Source organism: Macaca mulatta, chromosome 20 (assembly GCF_049350105.2).
Source record: "Macaca mulatta isolate MMU2019108-1 chromosome 20, T2T-MMU8v2.0, whole genome shotgun sequence".
Lineage (NCBI taxonomy): Eukaryota > Metazoa > Chordata > Mammalia > Primates > Cercopithecidae > Macaca > Macaca mulatta.
The window spans coordinates 5227523-5246928 of record NC_133425.1 but is presented as its reverse complement, the minus strand read 5'-3'; the positions used below and the strand labels follow the sequence as shown (position 1 = coordinate 5246928).

At 48.2% G+C, this 19406-nt stretch overlaps 1 protein-coding gene and 1 long non-coding RNA gene across 6 annotated transcripts in view; both read left to right on the top strand.

The window, feature by feature from the left end:
* Positions 1-15646, top strand: part of LOC144337885 (uncharacterized) — a 46620-nt gene extending 30974 nt beyond the window's left edge. Inside the window, exon 2 of the long non-coding RNA XR_013411520.1 lies at positions 15431-15646. This is a non-coding gene — a long non-coding RNA (uncharacterized LOC144337885). The remainder of the gene's footprint in view (positions 1-15430) is intronic.
* The window catches only part of ADCY9 (adenylate cyclase 9), a 162748-nt gene that overhangs the window by 98989 nt on the left and 44353 nt on the right, over positions 1-19406 (top strand). For all 5 annotated transcript variants that reach the window (XM_077985366.1, XM_015125415.3, XM_015125413.3 and 2 more), the window contains exon 3: positions 19040-19230. In XM_077985366.1, the coding sequence (XP_077841492.1) occupies positions 19040-19230 (191 nt within the window). The remainder of the gene's footprint in view (positions 1-19039; positions 19231-19406) is intronic.

Genomic DNA, 19406 nt, shown 5'->3' with positions numbered 1-19406 from the left:
GGTTTCTGGCCATATGGTCATTGCATGATTAATTTTTTTTTTTTTTTTTTTTTTTTTTTTTTTTTTTGAGATGGAGTCTTGCTGTTGTTGGCCCAGGCTGGAATGCAATGGCATGATGTTGGCTCACTGCAATGTCCGCCTCCCCGGTTCAAGTAATTCTCCTGCCTCAGCCTCCCAAGTAGCTGGGACTACAGGTGCACACCACCACGCCCAGCTAATTTTTGTATTTTTAGTATAGACAGGGTTTCACCATGTTGGCCAGGCTGGTCTCAAACTCCTGACCTTGGGTGATCCACCTGCCTTGACCTCCCAAAGTGCTGGGATTACAGGCGTGAGCCACCGCGCCCGGCCTCTACTTTACTTTCATTATGGGCTTTAATTTTTGAATTAACTTCTTGATGCATCTGCTCATCCATGCATTCATTCATTCATTTCTATATTCACCCAACAAATAGTTAAGTGCCTTACTTTTACCTTTGCTATTTCTTTGCCTTTGGAGCACTGTTTTGAAAGAGCCAGCACCAACTGTCAGCTGTCCAGCTGGTAGCACTGTCATCTGGAAGATTTTAGATACTTTCTCATGAGTGAATCTACACCAGCCTGACTCTCACACCACCCGACATCCTCTCAGGCATAGCCACACTCAAGGGTCCTACTTTGCTGTCTGCACTGCCACCAGATCAAACACACCCCCTTCCCTGAAAGTCTGGGAGTCTGTTTCTTCTTCACAATAGAAGTTGGCCTCTGCTGGTCGTGCCCCAAACCTTCTGGAACTACGGGTTCCGCCTTCTCTGCAGCCGCCTTCCACTGGACCCTCCTGGTCGGTGCAGGACATGGTGCAGCACCTCTGTTCTGCCACACCCCCCAGGCCATTTCCTCGCCAGGGCTCATGCCAGACTTCTGCAAAGGACTGACCATGTGTGCCTTCTCCACCTTGCTCACGCTCGCACGCCAACCCGCCCAACCTGGCCCGTGCCCTTTGCTGCCCAAATGCACCTCTCCCTGGTGTGGTCACTGACAGTCTTCGTGTGGCCAAACCCAGGCTGGCTTTCCTAGTGGCCTCATCTTTTGTCTGCAGCATTTGCAGTGATCAATTCTTTTTTTTTTTTTTTTTGAGACAGAGTCTTGCTCTGTCGCCCAGGCTGGAGTGCAGTGGCACTGTCTCCGCTCACTGCAACCTCCACCTCCTGGGTTCAAGTGATTCTCCTGCTTCAGTCTCTTGAGTAGCTGGGATTACAGGTGCATGCCAGCATGCCTGGCTAATTTTTGTATTTTTTTTTATTAAACAGAGACGGGGGTTTCACCGTGTTAGCCAGGCTGGTCTCAAACTCCTGACCTCAGGTGATTCACCAGCCTTGGCCTCCCAAAGTGTTGGGATTACAGGCATGAGCCACTGCACCCGGCCCCCCTCCCCACCGCTTTGTCCCTCCTCAGAGCCCTGCTGGCCTACCTCCCTGGCCGTTCAAACCACTGCAGCTCCAAGGCTGCTTCCCAGGCCTCCCCAGCCTGCCATCTTCTCCATGGTAATATTATGGACAGCGGATCTCTGGCCCTGAGCCTCCCTTCTGATCTCATGGTGTAGCCTCCTCCTTGTCCCCGTCACTTGAGCGTGTCACTGGCGTCTTCAGCTTGAGAGGTCCAGAACTGAGCTCCTGATTTTGCCGCTTAAACTTACACCTCTTCTGGTCTCACTCATCCATCCCCGTACTGAAGGCAGAACCCAGGAACTCGGGAAGTGTCCTTGTTCCCTTTGTTCACATCCTGTCGGCTCTGCCTAGACCTTGAATCATGAACCTGACTTAAGGCCACTCCAGCGTTTCCCTGGACCACAGCAACAGGCTAGGAATGAGCCCCCGGTTCTAATCCTGACTCCTCCAGAGCCGTTCACCACCCACAGCGGGAACATAAATCCTGGAACATAAATCAGGTGAAAAATTGGTGAAACTCAAATCAAGTTCATCGTCTAGTTAATAACATTGTACCAATGTTAATTTCCTGTTCTTGATTATGGAGCTGTGCTTAATGTCGTACAATAAGCCATTCACATTAGGAGAAGAAGTGGAGCGAGGGATATATGAGAACTCCCTGTACCGTATATGTAACTTTTCTGTGTGGCTATCATTAGTTAGAATTAAAAAGTTAAAAATATTGGACGGGTGCGGTGGCTCACACCTGTAATCCCAGCACTTTGGGAGGCCGAGGCAGGCGGATCACAAGGTCAGGACTTTGAGACCAGCCTGACCAACATGGTGAAACCCCGTCTCTACTAAAAATACAAAAATTAGCCAGGCATGGTGGTTGACGCCTGTAATCCCAGCTACTCAGGAGACTGAGGCAGGAGAATCGCTTGAACCCGGGAGGCGGAGGTTGCAGTGAGCCAACATCATGCCATTGCACTCCAGCCTGGGCAACAGAGCAAGACTCCGTCTCAAAAGAAAAAAAAAAGTTAAATTTAAATGCAAAATAAGAAAGAATCGAATTGTGTGCTCTCTTACTTAAAACACTGCAGAGCTCTTCTGTGTGCCTAGCATGTAAAGTTAGATGCCTCTTGTCGTTTTGAGACAGTCTCCCACTGTCCTCCAGGCTGGAGTGCAGTAGTGTAATCTCGGCTCACTGCAGCCTCCACCTCCTGGGTTCAAGCGATTCTTGTGCCTCAGCCTCCCGAGTAGCTAGGATCACAGGTACGCACTCTGCCTGGCCAATTTTTGTATTTTTAGTAGAGATGGGGTTTCACCATGTTAGCCAGGCTGTTCTCGAACTCCTGACCTCAAGTGATCCACCTACCTTGGCCTCCCAAAGTGCTGGGATTACAGGTGTGAACCACTACACCTGGCCAGGCAGACACCTCTTAATGGCTCCCAGGACCTGGTCCACCTCATCTCATGCCCCACTTTCTTCCTTCAGTCTGCATCGGGGGCAGTTGCCACCTTTCAGCCAGGTGAGCATGCTGGGATTGTCCTTTCCTTGCCGATCCCTGCATCCCACGTGCCTTCCCGAGACCTACACCACCACGATGGCCTCTGTCTCACTGTGATGTCTCCACTTCAGTCTCATTTCTTCAGCTAGGACGTCCCTGACTCTCTGTCCAAACCACGTGTTGGGTATTCTCTATGGCAGGAAGCTTTTGCTTTCTTCCTGGCTCTTAATCAGAGCTGGTGACTTGGGTCCTTGCTTGTGGATTCTCCCTGCTGCAGGTTCCTACCGCTGAGTGAGATGATGATGGATGCCGTGTTCACAGTTTTATCCCCAGCGTCTAGCCTGGCGTGTAGTGGGTACTCCCATGGAACCCATAAACAAACCACTTCTTGTTTCTTATTATGTGAAGAACGTTGATCTGTGTAATTCACTCTCCAGAGAAACGACAGAGGTTTCAGTACTTTGTTCTGCCCTTCCTTGTTCTCTGTGCTGTTTGTGGATGGACCATCGTTGTAGAGACGTGATTCAATTCTTGACGTTTCCGAGTGTCCACGGTGTTGGGCCTTCCCCCAGGTACTACAGTACTGAGATTAGTAAGAGAGTCAATGTAAGGTGTTAGTAGGATTTAGAATAGGTCTAATCTCATTCTTAACGGATTTCAGGAGCTTATTATGTGTTGAAAGAATGAATAGGATACAAGTTATTAAGAAATTTTCTCCATTTAATTATTATTTATTTATGTATATTTTAGAGACAGGGTCTTACTCTGACACCCAGGCTGGAGTGCAGTGGTGCAGTCACAGCTCACTGAGGCTTTGAGTTCCTGGGCTCATGCAATGCTCCTGCCTCAGCCTCCCAAATTGCTGGGATTACAGGCACGAGCCACCGGATCTGGCCTGTTTTCTCCTTTTTAAAAAACTTGCTGCAGATATACACATATACACAAATGCACAGATATACACATATAAATATGTACCTTATACATACATGTATATAATAAATACATACATATACAGAATTGTGGCAGTCTTTTTTTTTTTTTTTTTTTTTGAGACAGAGTCTCACTCTGTGGCCCAGGCTGGAGTGCAGTGGCGTGATCTGGGTTCACTGCAACCTCCATCTCCTGGGTTCAAGCTATTCTCCTGCCTCAGCCTCCAGAGGAACTGTGATTACAGCGTGCGCCACCAGGCCTGGCTAATTTTTGTGTTTTTGGTAGAGACGGGGTTTCACCATGTTGGCCAGGGTGGTCTCAAACTCCTGGCCTCAAGTGATCCTCCCACCTTGGCCTCCCAAAGTGCTGGAATTACAAGCATGAGCCCCCACGCCTGGTTGTATTTAGTCTTTAACCTGTCCTCAGGCTGATTCCCTCTGGGCAGGGAGAAGCATGGAAAGGGGGATGGGCCCTGGTGGCCATCTTTGAAGCATGGAGGCTCCGATGCCACCCTGCCCTTAGGCTGGGTGCAAAGGTGGCTGAGGGAAGGCTAGTTAGCCGCTGTAGGTGTCCTTTATGGTCTCAGTGATTAAAGGTTGTATTGTCCATGAATTTAATTTTATTTCATGATGGAAAAGAAGACATTGCAAATTAATATGTCACAGAAAGGTAAAGAGTCACCGGGTCTGAAGGTTGAGGGTGAGTGGCTTGCCATCCAGTTTCCAGAAGGCGTTATTACGGATCCTAAAGGGAATTTCATGCGTTTCAAAGACTAACAGAAGTGTTCTGATGAAGTGGAGTCTGGTGCGGGGACCCGCCACTTCAGCCTGGAATTGCCCTCCTGTAAGGCGCTGTAGAAACTCAGAATGGTTGTCGGCCATAAGGGAATTTCTGGGATATGATGGGGGGAACGAATATTTTCACCTCCATTTGTGTCAGGAAGTCTCAGTATGCAGATGAGTCAGCTGCAGGAGGTGGCTGCATGAGGCTGCTGGTGGAGCCCGGAAGCAGTGGGCAGGAGTCTGGCCTCTGATGCTCTCCTAGCTCTGAGTTGGGATGGAGCTTGTGTATCTACAGTGTGCTCACGCAGCCTTGGTGCTGGTGGATGGTGAGGGGATTAGGTTGGCAGGTGGGTAGGGGCCCTCGCAAGGCAGTAGGGTCCTGGAGAGGCTGGTAGAAAGTGGAGATTGGCCAAAGTGACCTGAGTTAGATTCTACCTGGTTTTTGCCTGAGGCTAAGGCTTCAGCGCAGGGGACGGTAGAGTCATACCTTTCCTGAAACACCTGCTGCCGGCGTGGCCTTGTCGGTCTCTGCCAGATCCTGTTAGCACTGTGGCTTCGAGCCTAGTTAAACATTCAAGCCCCATGCAGTCAGAGAGCACCCACGGCACGCCCGTTGTGCAGTGGGGTGTTTAATACATGTGTTGCTTTTAATGGTGTGAAAGATCAGACAGCTTGGGTGCGTGTTTTACCAACTGCTTTTTAAACTCACATAGTAAAATGTAAAGTATATAAAAAGCAGAAAATACGGTGTATCTTCTAAATACTCACATTTAAAACGTTTTTTAGAAATAATGTATGCCAAGCAAGGTCAAGCTAATGTGTTTCTGTAGGCTCTAAATTAGAGTTGTGAACCAATATCTTATCCCACTTATAGGGTTTTTTTGGAAAATACTCAAATGTTTCCAAGCTCTTTTGTTTCTTTATTCTTAAAGATTATCTACTATTTTGTTTGATAGAGTAACTGTTTCTATTCCACTTGCTTTTTTGTTTTTTTTTTGAGACAGAGTCTTGTTCTGTTACCCAGGCTGGAGTGCAGTGGTACGATCTTGGCTCTCTGCAACCTCCACCTCCTGCATTCAAGCGATTCTCCTGCCTCAGCCTCCTGAGCAGCTGGGACTACAGACATGTGCCACCTAGCCTGGCTAATTTTTTGTATATTTTTTAGGAGAGAGGGGGTTTCACCTTGTTGGCCAGGCTGGTCTCGAACTCCTGGCCTCAAGTGATCCACCCGCCTCGGCCTCTCAAAGTGCTGGGATTATAGACATGAGCCACCACGCCTGGCCTATTCCACTTTCTAATTGGCTCTTCCTGCTATTAATATACAGGGCACTCTCCCTCTTATATTTGGGTCTAAATGTCATCTATAATAAATAACAGTGAATACTTACTGGTTTCATATTTAGTTTTACTTTTATCCCGCCCATTTTCTTTTAGTAGTTCTTACAACTTCGCCTTTATTTAATAAAGGTAAAAAAGAGCTTTCTGTTTCCAGTTCAATCCTTTCACCAGTGAGGAAGGAGGTAGATCATTGCTGCTTAATACGTAGCTGCCAGCCTCATGTAGCTGTTTAAGATTTAAATTATAATTGAAATCATTAAAAAATTAGTTCCTTATGCATACTAACTACATTTCGAGTGGTCAGTAGCCAGACGTGGCTGGAGGCCACAGAACTGGACGGCTGCAGGACATGCCCATCATCACAGGAAGTTCATAGAAAGTTCGTTCTTTTAGTTCTTTTTTTTTTTTTTTTTTTTTTTTTTGAGATGGAGTCTTGCTCTGTGGCCCAGGCTGGAGTGCGGTGACGCGATCTTGGCTCACTGCAACCTTCGCATCCTGGGTTCAAGAGATTCTCGTGCCTCGGCCTCCCGAGTAGCTGGGATTACAGGTGCCTGCCACCACGCCCAGTTAATTTTTGTATTTTTAGTAGAGACAGGGTTTCACCATGTTGGCCAAACTGGTCTCAAACTCTTGACCTCAAGTGATCTGTCTACCTTTGCCTCCCAAAGTGCTGAGATTACAGGCGCGAGCTACCATGCCTGGCATATATCCCTTCTTCTCTCAGTGCCCAGCTGTCTTGTTTGAGGCCAGTACCTCCACTAGTCTGGAACCCTCCTTCCTGGGCTTTCTGCCCACTTCTCTCTCTCCTTTGACAACAGTGGTTTTTCCAGGGTCTGTGCAGAGCTCAGCTTTCTGGCATAAGACAGGCAAGTTTCTGAAGACTCCTCACCCCTTTTGGGAGTGGGGGCTGCTGACTGAAGCTCCAGGGCACTGTTTTATAAAGCACTGTTTTGTGAAGCTCTCCATGTGGTGATGGCCCGGGACCCAGCCTTTGTCCCCTCCTCGGGCACTCACTACTTGCGCCCTCGGTTTTGCTTTCAGTTTTGATTGTGCATTGAGTCCACAACTTGAATGGGATTTTCTTAAGGCATAAATGACAGTTGCCCAGTGTGCAGTGGGAGAACAAATCGCCCAGCCTGGGACATCCCTGGGTGGCAGAGTGGTCCTGCTCTCAACTTGTGGAATGTGCAGCAACACCTTGAGGTTATTAAAAAATACCTGAGTCTGGGCACAGTGGCTCATGCCTGTAATTCCAGTACTTTGGGAGGCTGAGACCAGAGGATCACTTCAGGCCAGGAGTTCAAGCCCAGCCTGGGCAACATAGTGAGACTCCATCTCTACAAAACAAAATTTTTTTAAAAAAAGGTGGGCTTGGTGGTGTACACCTGTCATCCCAGCTACTTGGGAAGCTGAGGTGGGAGGATCGCTTGAGCCCAGGAGGTGGAGGCCGCAGTGAGCCGTGATTGCGCCACCGCACTGCAGCCTGGGTAACAGAGAAAGACCTTGTCTCTTAAAAAAACAAAACCACACACACACACACACACACACACACACACAAATACAAATACAAGTTTGATTCTTCCAGAAAAGGTCAGAAAAAGAAAGTCCAAAATACATAGTCCATAGGATTTCAGCCACTAGCACTGCTGAAGTGGAATTGGAGACAGCACAGATATCTCGGGAGGAAAATGGAGGTTTTTGGGTTTCTCTGTTAGATGACTTGAGCAAGTCTGCATGTGCTCTGTAAACAAGAAAACAGTCTGGGAAACTGTCAGCCTCTGCCCCAGCCAGTGTGCAAAATACTCTTCAAAAGAGAGAAAACTGGAAAACAAGTTGAAAACCGGGTGATCTGACAAGTGTGGAAATTCACAGCAAGCATGTGCCTGTGCTGCAAATATTATCTGGGAGAGAGCCAAGAGCCTGATCAACATTTCCAGGAAGCAACAGGTGGTGAAGGCAGTGGCATGACTGCTCCCACGGAAGGTTAGTCACGAATGTTCAGCATCGACCGGGTGCGGTGGCTCATGCCTGTAATCCCAACACTTTGGGAGGCCGAGGCGGGCAGATCACTTGAGGTTAGAAGTTCAAGACCAGCCTGGCCAACGTGGTGAAACCCCGCCTCTACTAAAAATGCAAAAATTAGCCAGGCATGGTGGCAGGTGCCTGTAATCTCAGCTACTCGGGAGGCTGAGGCAGGAGAATCGCTTGAACCCAGGAGGCACAGGTTGCAATGAGCCGAGATGACGCCACTGCCCTCCAGCCTGGGCAACAGAGCGAGACTCCGTCTCAAAAAAAAAAAAAAAAAAAAAAAAGAATATTCAGCATCTTGTTTTTTCCTTTGCATGATACGATGTTTATGGGCGAGGTGGCTTCACGGCCTCGGTGGCCTTTCTTCCAGCTGACGATGCCCACAGGAGGTGTCAGTGGAAGAATAACCACCTGTGGGTCAGAAGAAAATGCCTTTGCAAGTAAATGCCCTCCTGGATGAGGAGGTCCATCTGTGTTCCAGGCAAGGACAATGGCCCCTTCTGTGTTTCTGTGGCCAAGCGTCTGGCGTGTGGGTGTGCTGTGCAGGCCACACCTGCGGCAGGAGAAGTGTGTGTGCTTGAAGAAGACAATGTGGGTGTTGGCCCAGCATTTTTAGGTTGGACTACAATAGTGAGAGCTGCAAATTGAATAATTCTTGGAGCTATTTCATGAAGGTCAAATTTTCTTTTGTTTTGTTTTATTTAATCTCTCCCAGACTTCTGAACTCCTGCCATGTTGAATTTTTAGTTCTTCAAGGTTATTTGGCCTTATTCTTGACTTACATGTTTTTCTGCCCTAGCTCTACCACATTATCTAATTTTTTTTTTTTTTTGAGGAGTTTCACTCTGCTGCCCAGGCTGGAGTGCAATGGCGCGATCTTGGCTCACTGCAACCTCTACCTCCTGGGTTCAAATGATCCTCCTGCCTCAGCTTCCCAAGTAACTGGGATTACAGGCATGCACCACCATGCCCGGCTAATTTTTGTATTTTCAGTAGAGACCAGGTTTAACCATGTTGGCCAGGCTGGTCTTGAGCTCCTCACCTCAAGCGATCTCCCCAGCCTCAGCCTCCCAAAGTGCTGGGATTACAGGTGTGAGCCACCATACCTGGCTCACGTTATCTATTTCTAAGCCTTTCATATTTTTCATTTACCTGCTATGGCTCACTCTATCTTCTGTTCTTGGGGAGGGTGTGTTTCTTCCCAGCTTTATTTTATTTCTTCTCTAAATCTCAGAATTATTGCACCTTGTTGATGTTCACATTGCTGTATTTAGTTTATTTTATTGTATTATTATATTTGAGACAGAGTCTCACCCTGTCACCTAGGCTGGAGCGTAGTGGCGCAGTCAGAGCTCGCTGTAGCCTCCACTTCCTGGGCTCAAGCCATCCTCCTGCCTCAGCCTCCCAAGTAGCTGAGACCACAGAAATGCACGACCACACCGAGCTTCCTTTTCTTTTTCAAAAAACAGCTTTATTGAAGTATAATTCACATACAATGCAATTCACCCTCTCGGGTGTACAATTCAGTGGTTTTTAGTGTATTCATGGTGTTGTGCAACCATCACCACAACCTAATTTTACATTTTCATTACTATTTTTACCCCAAAAAGTAACCCTGCATCTGTTTAGCAGTCATACCCTCTCCTAAACCCATGGCAGCCACTCATCTGCTTTCTGTGTCTACAGATCTCCCCATGCTAGACATTTCATATAAATGGGATCACATGGTGTGTGGCCTTTTGGGACTGGTTTCTTTCACTAAACATCATACAGCTTTCTTTCCATTGTCAATGCATTCCTTTTTTTTTTTTTTTTTTTCAAGTATTTAGCGGCTACCTAGTCTCTGATTTTAAATTTAGTTTTTCATTTCTCTTCTTTCTGTTATTTCTCATCATCTACATTCTGTACTTGAATCAGCATCCTCTTAGAAACCTTCGGATGAGCTGTCAGCTCTCTAGGGACACGAGTGCGGTCTGGGACCCCCCGCCCCCCGCCCCGTCCCTGCTGCAGATATGACCCAACCCCCTCCCTCTGCAGATGTGACTCATCCCCCTCCCTCCCGTCTGTGGCATCTGGTGCATTTGGTGCTGTCACTTCACAGATAGAAACTGATCAGCTGGTGGTCGGTTTCAGTTCTGGTATCTTTCCCCAGCTCTCCTGTTTCATAGCCTCTTCCCATTGTTTAAACTCGGCTCCATGACAGCATTCTTAATAGTTATTGCAGACCTTCTTTTCCATTTTGTTGTCGGCAACTCATTGTTGAAGTGCTGTTTGTTGCTTCTGAACAGCCCATGGACACTTGAACTTGAATGTGTGTGTCTCTCTCTTCTTGTGGGTCCAGATCGTCACTCACTCACTGTCCTCACATTCACGGCTGTTCTCAGGACAAGCACCGTCTTTCCCTTTTTCGCATGTCCCTATTTACATGAATGAACTCATTTAATCCTCACAACAGCCCTGTGCTGTGGTATGACCATCACATCATAGTAGTTTCCTTTTCTTTTTTATTTTTATTTTTATTTTTATTTTTTTGAGACGGGGTCTCACTCTATTACCCAGGCCAGAGTGCAGTGGCGTGATCTCGGCTATCTGCAACCTCTGCCTCCCGGGTTCGAGAGATTTTCCTGCCTCAGCCTCCTGAGTAGCTGCGACTACAGGCGCCTGCCGCCACACCTGGTTAATTTTTGTATTTTTAGTAGAGACAGGGTTTTGCTATGTTGGCCAGGCTGATCTTGAACTCCTGACCTCAAGTGATCCACCCACCTCGGCCTCCCAAAGTTCTGGGATTACGAGCGTGAGCCACCACACCAACTAGCATTTCCATGATCTAGACAAGGGAACTAAGGTCAAGCACTGAAGTGAAAGTCACCTAGGTTGCTTTTTTTCTTTTTTAACCTATTTATTTCTTTCAACCCTTAGCCCAGATCCTAATCTTCGGTAAGTACTCAGTAAGCATTTAGTTTTCTGGGTGCGTGAATGAGCAAATGAGCCAGTGGATGACAGAGATAGCACCTGGTGGGCTGTTCACAGACGTGCCGGATGTGCTGGGTGTCGTCTCTGAGGCTGGTTCTGCAGTCTTTGTGAAGGCTTGTGCTGGTAAACCCTAATTCAAGAGGTCTCTTAGAGGTGGGAGGCGAGGGTCTCTGAAGTGTGTGACTCCGGGACTCTCCCTGTGTCAGCATTCTGGAATGTAGCAGTGGGATATTTATTAACGCAGAATACAGAAGATAAGAAGCCAGGCCGGGCGCGGTGGCTCACGCCTGTAATCCCAGCACTTTGGGAGGCCGAGGCAGGCGGATCATGAGGTCAGGAGATCGAGACCGTCCTGGCTAACATGGTGAAATCCCGTCTCTACTAAAAATACAAAAAAAAATTAGCCAGGCGTGGCGGTGGGCGCCTGTAGTCCCAGCCACTTGGGAGGCTGAGGCAGGAGAATGGCGTGAACACAGGAGGCGGAGCTTGCAGTGAGCCGAGTGAGCCACTGCACTCCGGCTTGGGCGACAGAGCGAGACTCCGTCTCCAAAAAACAGAAGCCAGAACAGGGGAATGTGGTCATTCAGGGGGGTGCCTGTCATTCCCATTTGGCTGTGATGGCAGCTGTTTAGCCATTACTGGGAGAGACAGGGAAGCTGGGTATAGAAGGTACCTGTTTAGAAGCAGGGGTGGGGAAGCGGGAGAGAGAGAGAGTATGCGTGCACACACTAAAATTTTGTTTTCTGGCTGGGTGTGGTGGCTCACGCCTTTAATCCCAGCACTTTGGGAGACAGAGGCAGGCGGATCACTTGAGGTCAGGAGTTCAAGACCAGCCTGTCCAGCTTGGCAAAACCCCGTCTCTACTAAAAACAGAAAAATTAGCCAGGCATGGTGGCACACACCTGTAATTCTAGCTACTCCGGAGGCTGAGGCAGGAGAATTGCTTGAACCCGGGAGGCAGAGGTTGCAGTGAGCTGAGGTTGTGCCACTGCACTCTGGCCTGGGCAATAGAGCGAGACTCTATCTCAAAAAAACAAAAACATTTTTTTTTGGTTAGGCAGAAGATCAAGATAAACAGGCAGAGTGAACACCCTTTGTTTCTTTCACTTTCTTCCATAAATCCATCTCATATTTTATTATTTGGAACTTCTTTTTTTTTTTTTTTGAGATGAAGTCTCACTTTGTCGCCAAGGCTGGAGTGTAATGGCATGATCTCGGCTGACTGCAAGCTCCGCCTCCTGGGTTCAAGCAATTCTCCTGCCTCAACCTCCTGAGTAGCTGGGATTACAGGCGTGCGCCACCGTGCCCAGTTAATTTTTGTACTTTTAGTAGAGACGGGATTTCGCCATGTTGGCCGGGCTGGTCTCAAACTCCTGAGCTCAAGTGATCCTCCCGTCTCGGCCTCCCAAAGTGCTGGGATTACAGGCGTGAACCACCGTGCCTGGCCTGGGACTTCATTTGTTAAGAAGAGGTTAAGTTTCGCCAGCAGCGATTTGTAGTAAGACCTTGTGATTTATCATCAAATATTAGGACAACCAGAATAAATCAGTCCTTATGATTATTTATTGTACATATGAGTAGGAAGGACTTACACCCCTCCGGAGATCATTTTAACGTAAACACGTGAAAAATATTCTCTCTTTTGTACCAAAACTTTTGTTCTTCTTACGCAGAAAGAATAGATAATTATAAAATATATCTATAACTCCATAGGCTTTGGCTATTTGATAGATTAAAAGCATTTTTTAACTTTATTTTTCTTATTGGCTGGTTACAGTTTAGTTTAAATAATTCTCATGCTGCTTGGTCATTTCTGACCTAGTCATGAGGAAGAATGCGATGCAAAATGAAAGACGTTTCTGGAATGTTTCTGAACCAGCCCAAGCTGATTGCCTCTCTTCTGTTTATTGTTTTAAGTCATAAGTGACGTAAGCTTCTAGGTGTTTGTTATGCTATGTGGCTGGCTCCCAAAGTCATGTCTTAAAACATTCTTTCCTTCCTGATTATTCTTCTCCTTCTTGTTTTTCTTCTTTTTCTTTTTCTTTTTTTTTTTTTTTTGAGATGGAGTTTCATTCTTGTTGCCCAGGCTGGAGTACATGGCGTGATCTCAGCTCACTGCAACCTCCGCCTCCCAAGTTTAAGCAATTCTCCTGCCTCAGCCTCTGAAGTAGCTGGGATTTACAGCGTGTGCTGCCACACCCAGCTTGTTTTTCTTTTCTTTTTTTTCTTTTTCTTTTTTTGAGACAGGGTCTTGCTGTCTTGCCCAGGCTGGTGTGTAGTGGTGCAGTCACAGCTCACTGCAGCGTTGACCTCCTGGGCTCAAGTGATCCTCCCGTCTTAGCCTCCTGGGTAGCTGGGACCACAGGTGCCACCACACCCAGCTGATGCTTAAATTTTTTATAGAGACGGAATTTCACCATGTTGTCCAGGCTGGTCCCAAACTCCTGGGCTCAAGTGATCCTCCTGCCTCAGCCTCTTAAAGTGCTGGGGTCACAGCTGTGACCCCCGTGCCCAGCTGTTTTTCTCTTTCTGTTGAGTTGGCAGTCATGTCCTTGATTCTTGGTGGCTGAGGGTATCTCAGTCCAAGGCAAGAATCCCACAGAAAGAGACCAGGACAAATGAGGCCAGAATTGTCTTTCTTTTCCATAATGGGCTTTGTCAGTGACTCTTCCTATGCTCAGGTCACCAAACCTGATCACCACTATGTGCAAAGCGCAGTTTTAGTTTTCAGAGAAGTGACACTATACTTAAGAATACTTAAGAACGTTAACTGTGTTAACCTCCTCCACGCACGCAGCCATAGGCAGGTTCCCCCGTCACACAGGAACCCATTAGGAAATGCCCGCCTCTCTCTGCATCCTTTGTAAAATTAAGCTGATAAAAGGCATCACTGTTGTTGAGGTTTAAAATCAATGGATAACCAGGAAAGAACATAAGAAATCATATTAATTATTCTCCTGTTTACACTATACTTAAATCATTTAGCTGCCTTTTTTTTTTTTTTTTTTTTTTTTTTTTGGACCTTCTGCTGTAAAAGAGCCATTCTAATGAACTTGGACCCCAGGCTCCATGTGTGTGGTTATTCATTAAATCATGTTGCTGCAGATTCTCCTGACTTAAGACTTTGGCTGGGCTTGAACTCAGTAACCTGTCCTGATATATTTCTCAGCCGTTTCTGATCAGGCAGCTGCGTTCTGCCTTAGCTGTTATGATGATAACCTTCTGGTTCTGGCAAAAGGTTTCACTTTAACTTAAGCTTTCCATATGGAAGCCTAAATGAAAAGATAACGTATTTCCCGGTTTTGCTCGTTGTGGACTCGGAGGTGTGTTTGGCCTTTGTCACACTAGTAGGATCGTGTTATCACTACAGGTTGGTCATTCAGTGCTTCCTGAAGAAAAACTCAAGTCAGGAGCAATTATTGATTTAACAGTTTTGCAAATGCTTTTGTACATAGAAGGTGCATGAAAAAGATTCCAGTGACACGCAGATCAAACACCGTGTCGATAATCACAGCTAATGTCTAGTGCTTGCTGCATGACGGGCAGTTGTAGAGGCTGTGTGCGTGTTGGTCATCTAAGCCTCACATGTGAGCCGTGGGGTAAGCCGTGCTCCTGTCCTCACCTTAGAGATGAGGAAAATGAGAGGCAGAGATGAAGCAGCTCACTTAGGTCACGGGATTAGGGGGCAGACCTAGACCTGACTCCGAGGCCCCCTCCAGCAGCCAGGTCTCCGCCCATCACGCTTGATTGCTTGTAATCGGAGCCTTGCCTCTTGCTGCCAGTTTGCGGGGAGTAAGTTTCCCGTTTCCACCGTTATTTCCTGACTCCCGTGCCTCCCAACTTCCCACCCGCTGTGGCTGGCATTTCCACCGGCTCCCTGGCTTGTCCTATGCCTCATGCCTCCTATGTGGCTCTTCCTCCTGCTTCCGCCCCCCTGCCGCCGGTAACCCCAGGATGGAGGCTTCCCGGGACGGCCCATACAGTGCCCTGCACAGGTGCTGCGGCTCAGCCCTGGCCATTCCCCACACACATTCTCTGTTCCAGCCACACTGAGTTAAAAGCCATCCTTTAGCTGTGCCTGCTGCAGTCCCCCTCTGTAGAGGACCTTTCATGACCCGTTCTAGTAACCCCCCTGCCTGGCGTCAGCCACCCCTGCCCCTTGCCCGGTTTGCTGTTGCCAGGCTGACCTCCCCACGTCTTTCAGTTCTCAGTGTGGAGGGCGCTGATCCGTCTGTCTCCCTCTGCTTGGGAAGCAGTAACAACAGCACAGGCTGGGTAATCGATACAGCACGGGAATTTATGTCCTCATGCTTCTGGAGGCTGGGAAGTCCAAGATCAAGGCACCAGCAGGTTCAGGTGTCTGGGGAGGGCTGCATCTTCTGGAAGGGAGAAGAAACGGGAGGGCAAGCGAGAGAACCCCTTGCAGCAAGCCCCTTTATGCAGGTGCTTGATCCCATTGCAGGGGAGGAGCCCTCCTGGCCTCGTCACCTCTTAAAGCCCTGCTTCCTTAAGACTGTCACTCCACAACGCCTGAAATTTGGAGAGGACACATTCGAGCCACAGCCCCTTCCTTCTCGAGGCTTCCTGACATGCCCCGTCCTGTGCTTCCTGGAGCAGCCGTCCTTCCTCGTCCTGGGACTTGGCGTGCCTGACCAGAGTCACACCTGCTTGTCCTTTTGGCCCCTCTTCAGGTGATGGGCTCCACACGGGTCACGATCTTGGCCAAAATAGTCACACATCGTCCCTGTACCTATCAGTGTTTAGTAAACAGGAAGTGCTTAATAAATGTTTGATGAATTAAGAGTGACTCAGTAACCCCAGTTCAAACAAGCAACAGCAGACGTTGGAGATGTGCATGAGGCACGTGCCCAGCTTGTGAGCAGAGGTGGCCGCTGCTGCTCCATGCTACTGCGGGGTGCTCCCTGCTGCGTGCTGTGCCGAGCGCTGTGAATGTGCCAGCTGTCCCATCGTGCTGCAGCTCTTCAGGCCTCCCTGCCCAGCCTCTCTCCACTTCAGTTCCCACGCACTTCCAGGAGAGGCTGTCTTGACTTTCTCTTGCAGTTCTGGAGCCACACAGGGAGCAGGTACGCAGTTACCTGGGCGAGGGCCCCTTCCTGGGTTTGAGGGGCAGCCCAGTTCATGCTCCCAGGGCAGCCCTTGTGCACCGGGAGCCATAGCCTCAGGCAGGGGCACCCTGAGCCGCCAGCACGTTGCAGGGCCAGCCACAGACATAGTGGAAAACCTCACCCTTCAGCTGCAACTTTTCCTCCCTCCCACCAAAAAAATGGCCTTCCTCTCTCAGTGTGTGGGGACTACGGTCTCCAGAGTGGCCATCCACAGTCACACTGGCTGTCAGTGGCTGCTGTCACCACCCTGCCACCTGGTGACTTGTGGGCCACACTCAGGAGTCACGGGAAGGAGACCCTTAGAGCAGCCCCGGGACAGAAGTTCTCAAGTGTACTTCTTTGATGAAGGCGGGAATAAGCCCTGGCAGCTCATTGTCTTCTCTTGTGTCCCCATTGTTTGCATTTTTTTTTTTTTTTTTTTGAGACGGAGTCTCGCTCTGTCACTCAGGCTGGAGTGCAGTGGCCGGATCTCAGCTCACTGCAAGCTCCGCCTCCCTGGTTCACGCCATTCTCCTGACTGAGCCTCCTGAGTAGCTGGGACTACAGGCACCTGCCACCTCGCCCGGCTAGTTTTTTGTATTTTTTAGTAGAGACGGGGTTTCACCGTGTTAGCCAGGATGGTCTCGATCTCCTGATCTCGTGATCCGCCCGTCTCGGCCTCCCAAAGTGCTGGGATTACAGGCTTGAGCCACCGCGCCTGGCCCGGTTGCATTTTTTAACTGTGGCAAAGTGAAATGGCAGAGTTGGTCCAGTGTCTCCTGGGACAGGTCTGAGAAATTGGTGTAAAGATGCCTTCACTGCTACATCATATTCCAGTTCATGTTTCCATTGTGGTGCATACATGTTACAGCCGTGGTTGATCCTGTATATAAATTGGGATGTGGGTTTTTGTTGGAGAAAAAAAATGCACAAAAGTTCAGGACCTAAGTAAGAGTAAAAGATTTCCATTGACCAGCTGCGGTGGCTCACACCTGTAATCCCAGCACTTTGGGAGGCCAAAGTGGGCGGATCACTTGAGCCTAGGAGTTCGAGACCAGCCTGGCCAATACAGTGAGACCCCATCTCAAAAAAAAAAAGAAGAAAGAAAGAAATAGCTAGGCATAGTGGCACACGTCTGTAGTCCCAGCTACTCAGGAGGCTGAGGCTATAGGAGGTGGAGGCTGTAGGGAGCCATGGTTGCACCACTGCTCTCCAGCCTGGGCAACAGAGCAAGACCCTATCTCTAAAGGAAAAATAAACCATGAAGGGTTTCTTGGGGCCAGTTGGCATCTGAAAATATCTAAGTCTTTTGGTTCTCAGCTATGACCTGGCTACGCTCTAGGATGTCTTTACATGTGTCCAGGACTCTTGGCAAATTCTCAGAACACTTGACTTAAAAAGATAAGCCATGTAGTATTTTGACAAGTAGAGAGGGAGGTGAAATGATGAGATGGGGCCATACTTATAAAATCATTCGGGACCGTTGATGAAGTAGTCCCTGGGTTTCTAATGAATGAATTTTAAAGCACTGACCAAATATGTACCCAGTGTAAGAAGCCAGAGTCGATCAGTGTCGTAGACACGTTGCCTCTTGATGGAATATTTCCGTGCCACACCCTTCACAACCTGAAGCTGGAGCTTCAGCCCTTCAAGAAGGGTCCCTACAACCGGGTGCAGTGGCTCGCACCTGTAATCTTTGGCAGGCCAAGGTGGGCAGATCACTTGAGGTCAGGAGTTCTAGACCAGTCTGGCCGACATGGAGAAACCCCATCTCTACTAAAAATATATAAATTAGCCAGGCATGGTGGTGCACACCTGTAATCCCCGCTGCTCAGGAGGCTGAGGCAGGAGAATTGCTTGAACCCAGGAGATGGAGGATGCAGTGAACCGAGATCGCACCGTTGCACTCCAGCCTGGGCAACAGAGTGAGACTCCATCTCAATTAAAGAAAAAAAGAAGGGACCCTGCTTTGTTCATGATTTTATTCTCAGTGCCTGGCATACACCAGGCCTGAAATAAATGTTATTTAAATGTTAAATTACATTGTCCCTCGTTCCGATACATTTGCCATCTGGTTAAATTCCAGTGAAGACAAAGGATGGATTTGTTTAAATAAAGTTTGCTTCTTTTTCAAAAATTCCTTGGGCTTTTCCCGGAAAAGCTGCTCCTTTGCCATCTTCTCAGCAGATTCCCGGGGCGGGATCCACCCGCCTGTTCACAGCTCCTTCCGGTGCGGCGTGGGTCCAGGTGTTAGTTCAGCCTCCAAGGAGAATTGTAAAGATATATGTCAAGTGTCCTTTTGACCACCTTTTTTTTTTGTTTCTGTAGAGGGGATTTTGTGAGAGAATAATATGCATGTGGACCTCAGCTTAACAAAAGCTGAATGTTCCTGGGGTGAGTGTTTGAATCCAACAGGAAATAGATGCTCGACGGCTCTGAGTCAGGGGAGGTTTTAATGGCCTGTTGGTGCATGGTAGGGTCTCGTTTTTCAGGGTAGTTTTGCAATCTCTGACACAGGTAAGATGGTCAGTGCCGAAGGCTGCCATGACGTCTACACTGACCGTTGTGAAGGTACTCACCGGACTGGTGTTTACAGAGAGAAATAAACCCAAGCAGGGTCTAGGGTCAACCAGTCTGCTTTGCTGCCTTCACAGGGAGGTCCTGGGACCCTTTTATGGAGGAAGTTTTTAATGCTTATTTTAACCCTGAAGGTAAAACATGAAACACGCAGCCGTTACTCCAAGAAAACGTAATGTGGGTAACAAGTGTCTCGGGGGCCCACGGTCTCCCTGAGGCTGCATCTCTCCAGAGAGATCGTGGACGTCCGTCGTAAACTATGACCTGTTCACATTTTCACTTTACTCTCAACTTTCCAGGAGTGAGTCGTCCCCAGAGAGCAAGACGGAGCTGCGTTTCAACAGACGGTGCTTTCAATCTGTGCTGACTGTAACTTTTATCCATCATAGGTTTGAAGACTTACCTGATATCGGGTCAGAGAGCCAAGGAGTCTCGCTGCAGCTGTGCAGAGGCCTTGCTTTCTGGCTTTGAGATCATTGACGGCTCACAGGTGTCCTCAGGCCCTAGGGGACAGGGGACAGCGTCATCAGGGAATGTCAGTGACTTGGCGCAGACTGTCAAAACCTTTGATAACCTTAAGGTTAGTTTTTTTTTTTTTTTTCCTACTTCTAAAACTTTCTATTAATTCTGCAGTAGAGCACGTGAAATAATAAACAGCCTCCAGGTCTGAGGCAGACAACGTGGAATAACCTTCTATTTGGTTTTCACGATTTTAATATTTAGTCTAAAGTTAGTAGCATTTTGTATTTTTAATAT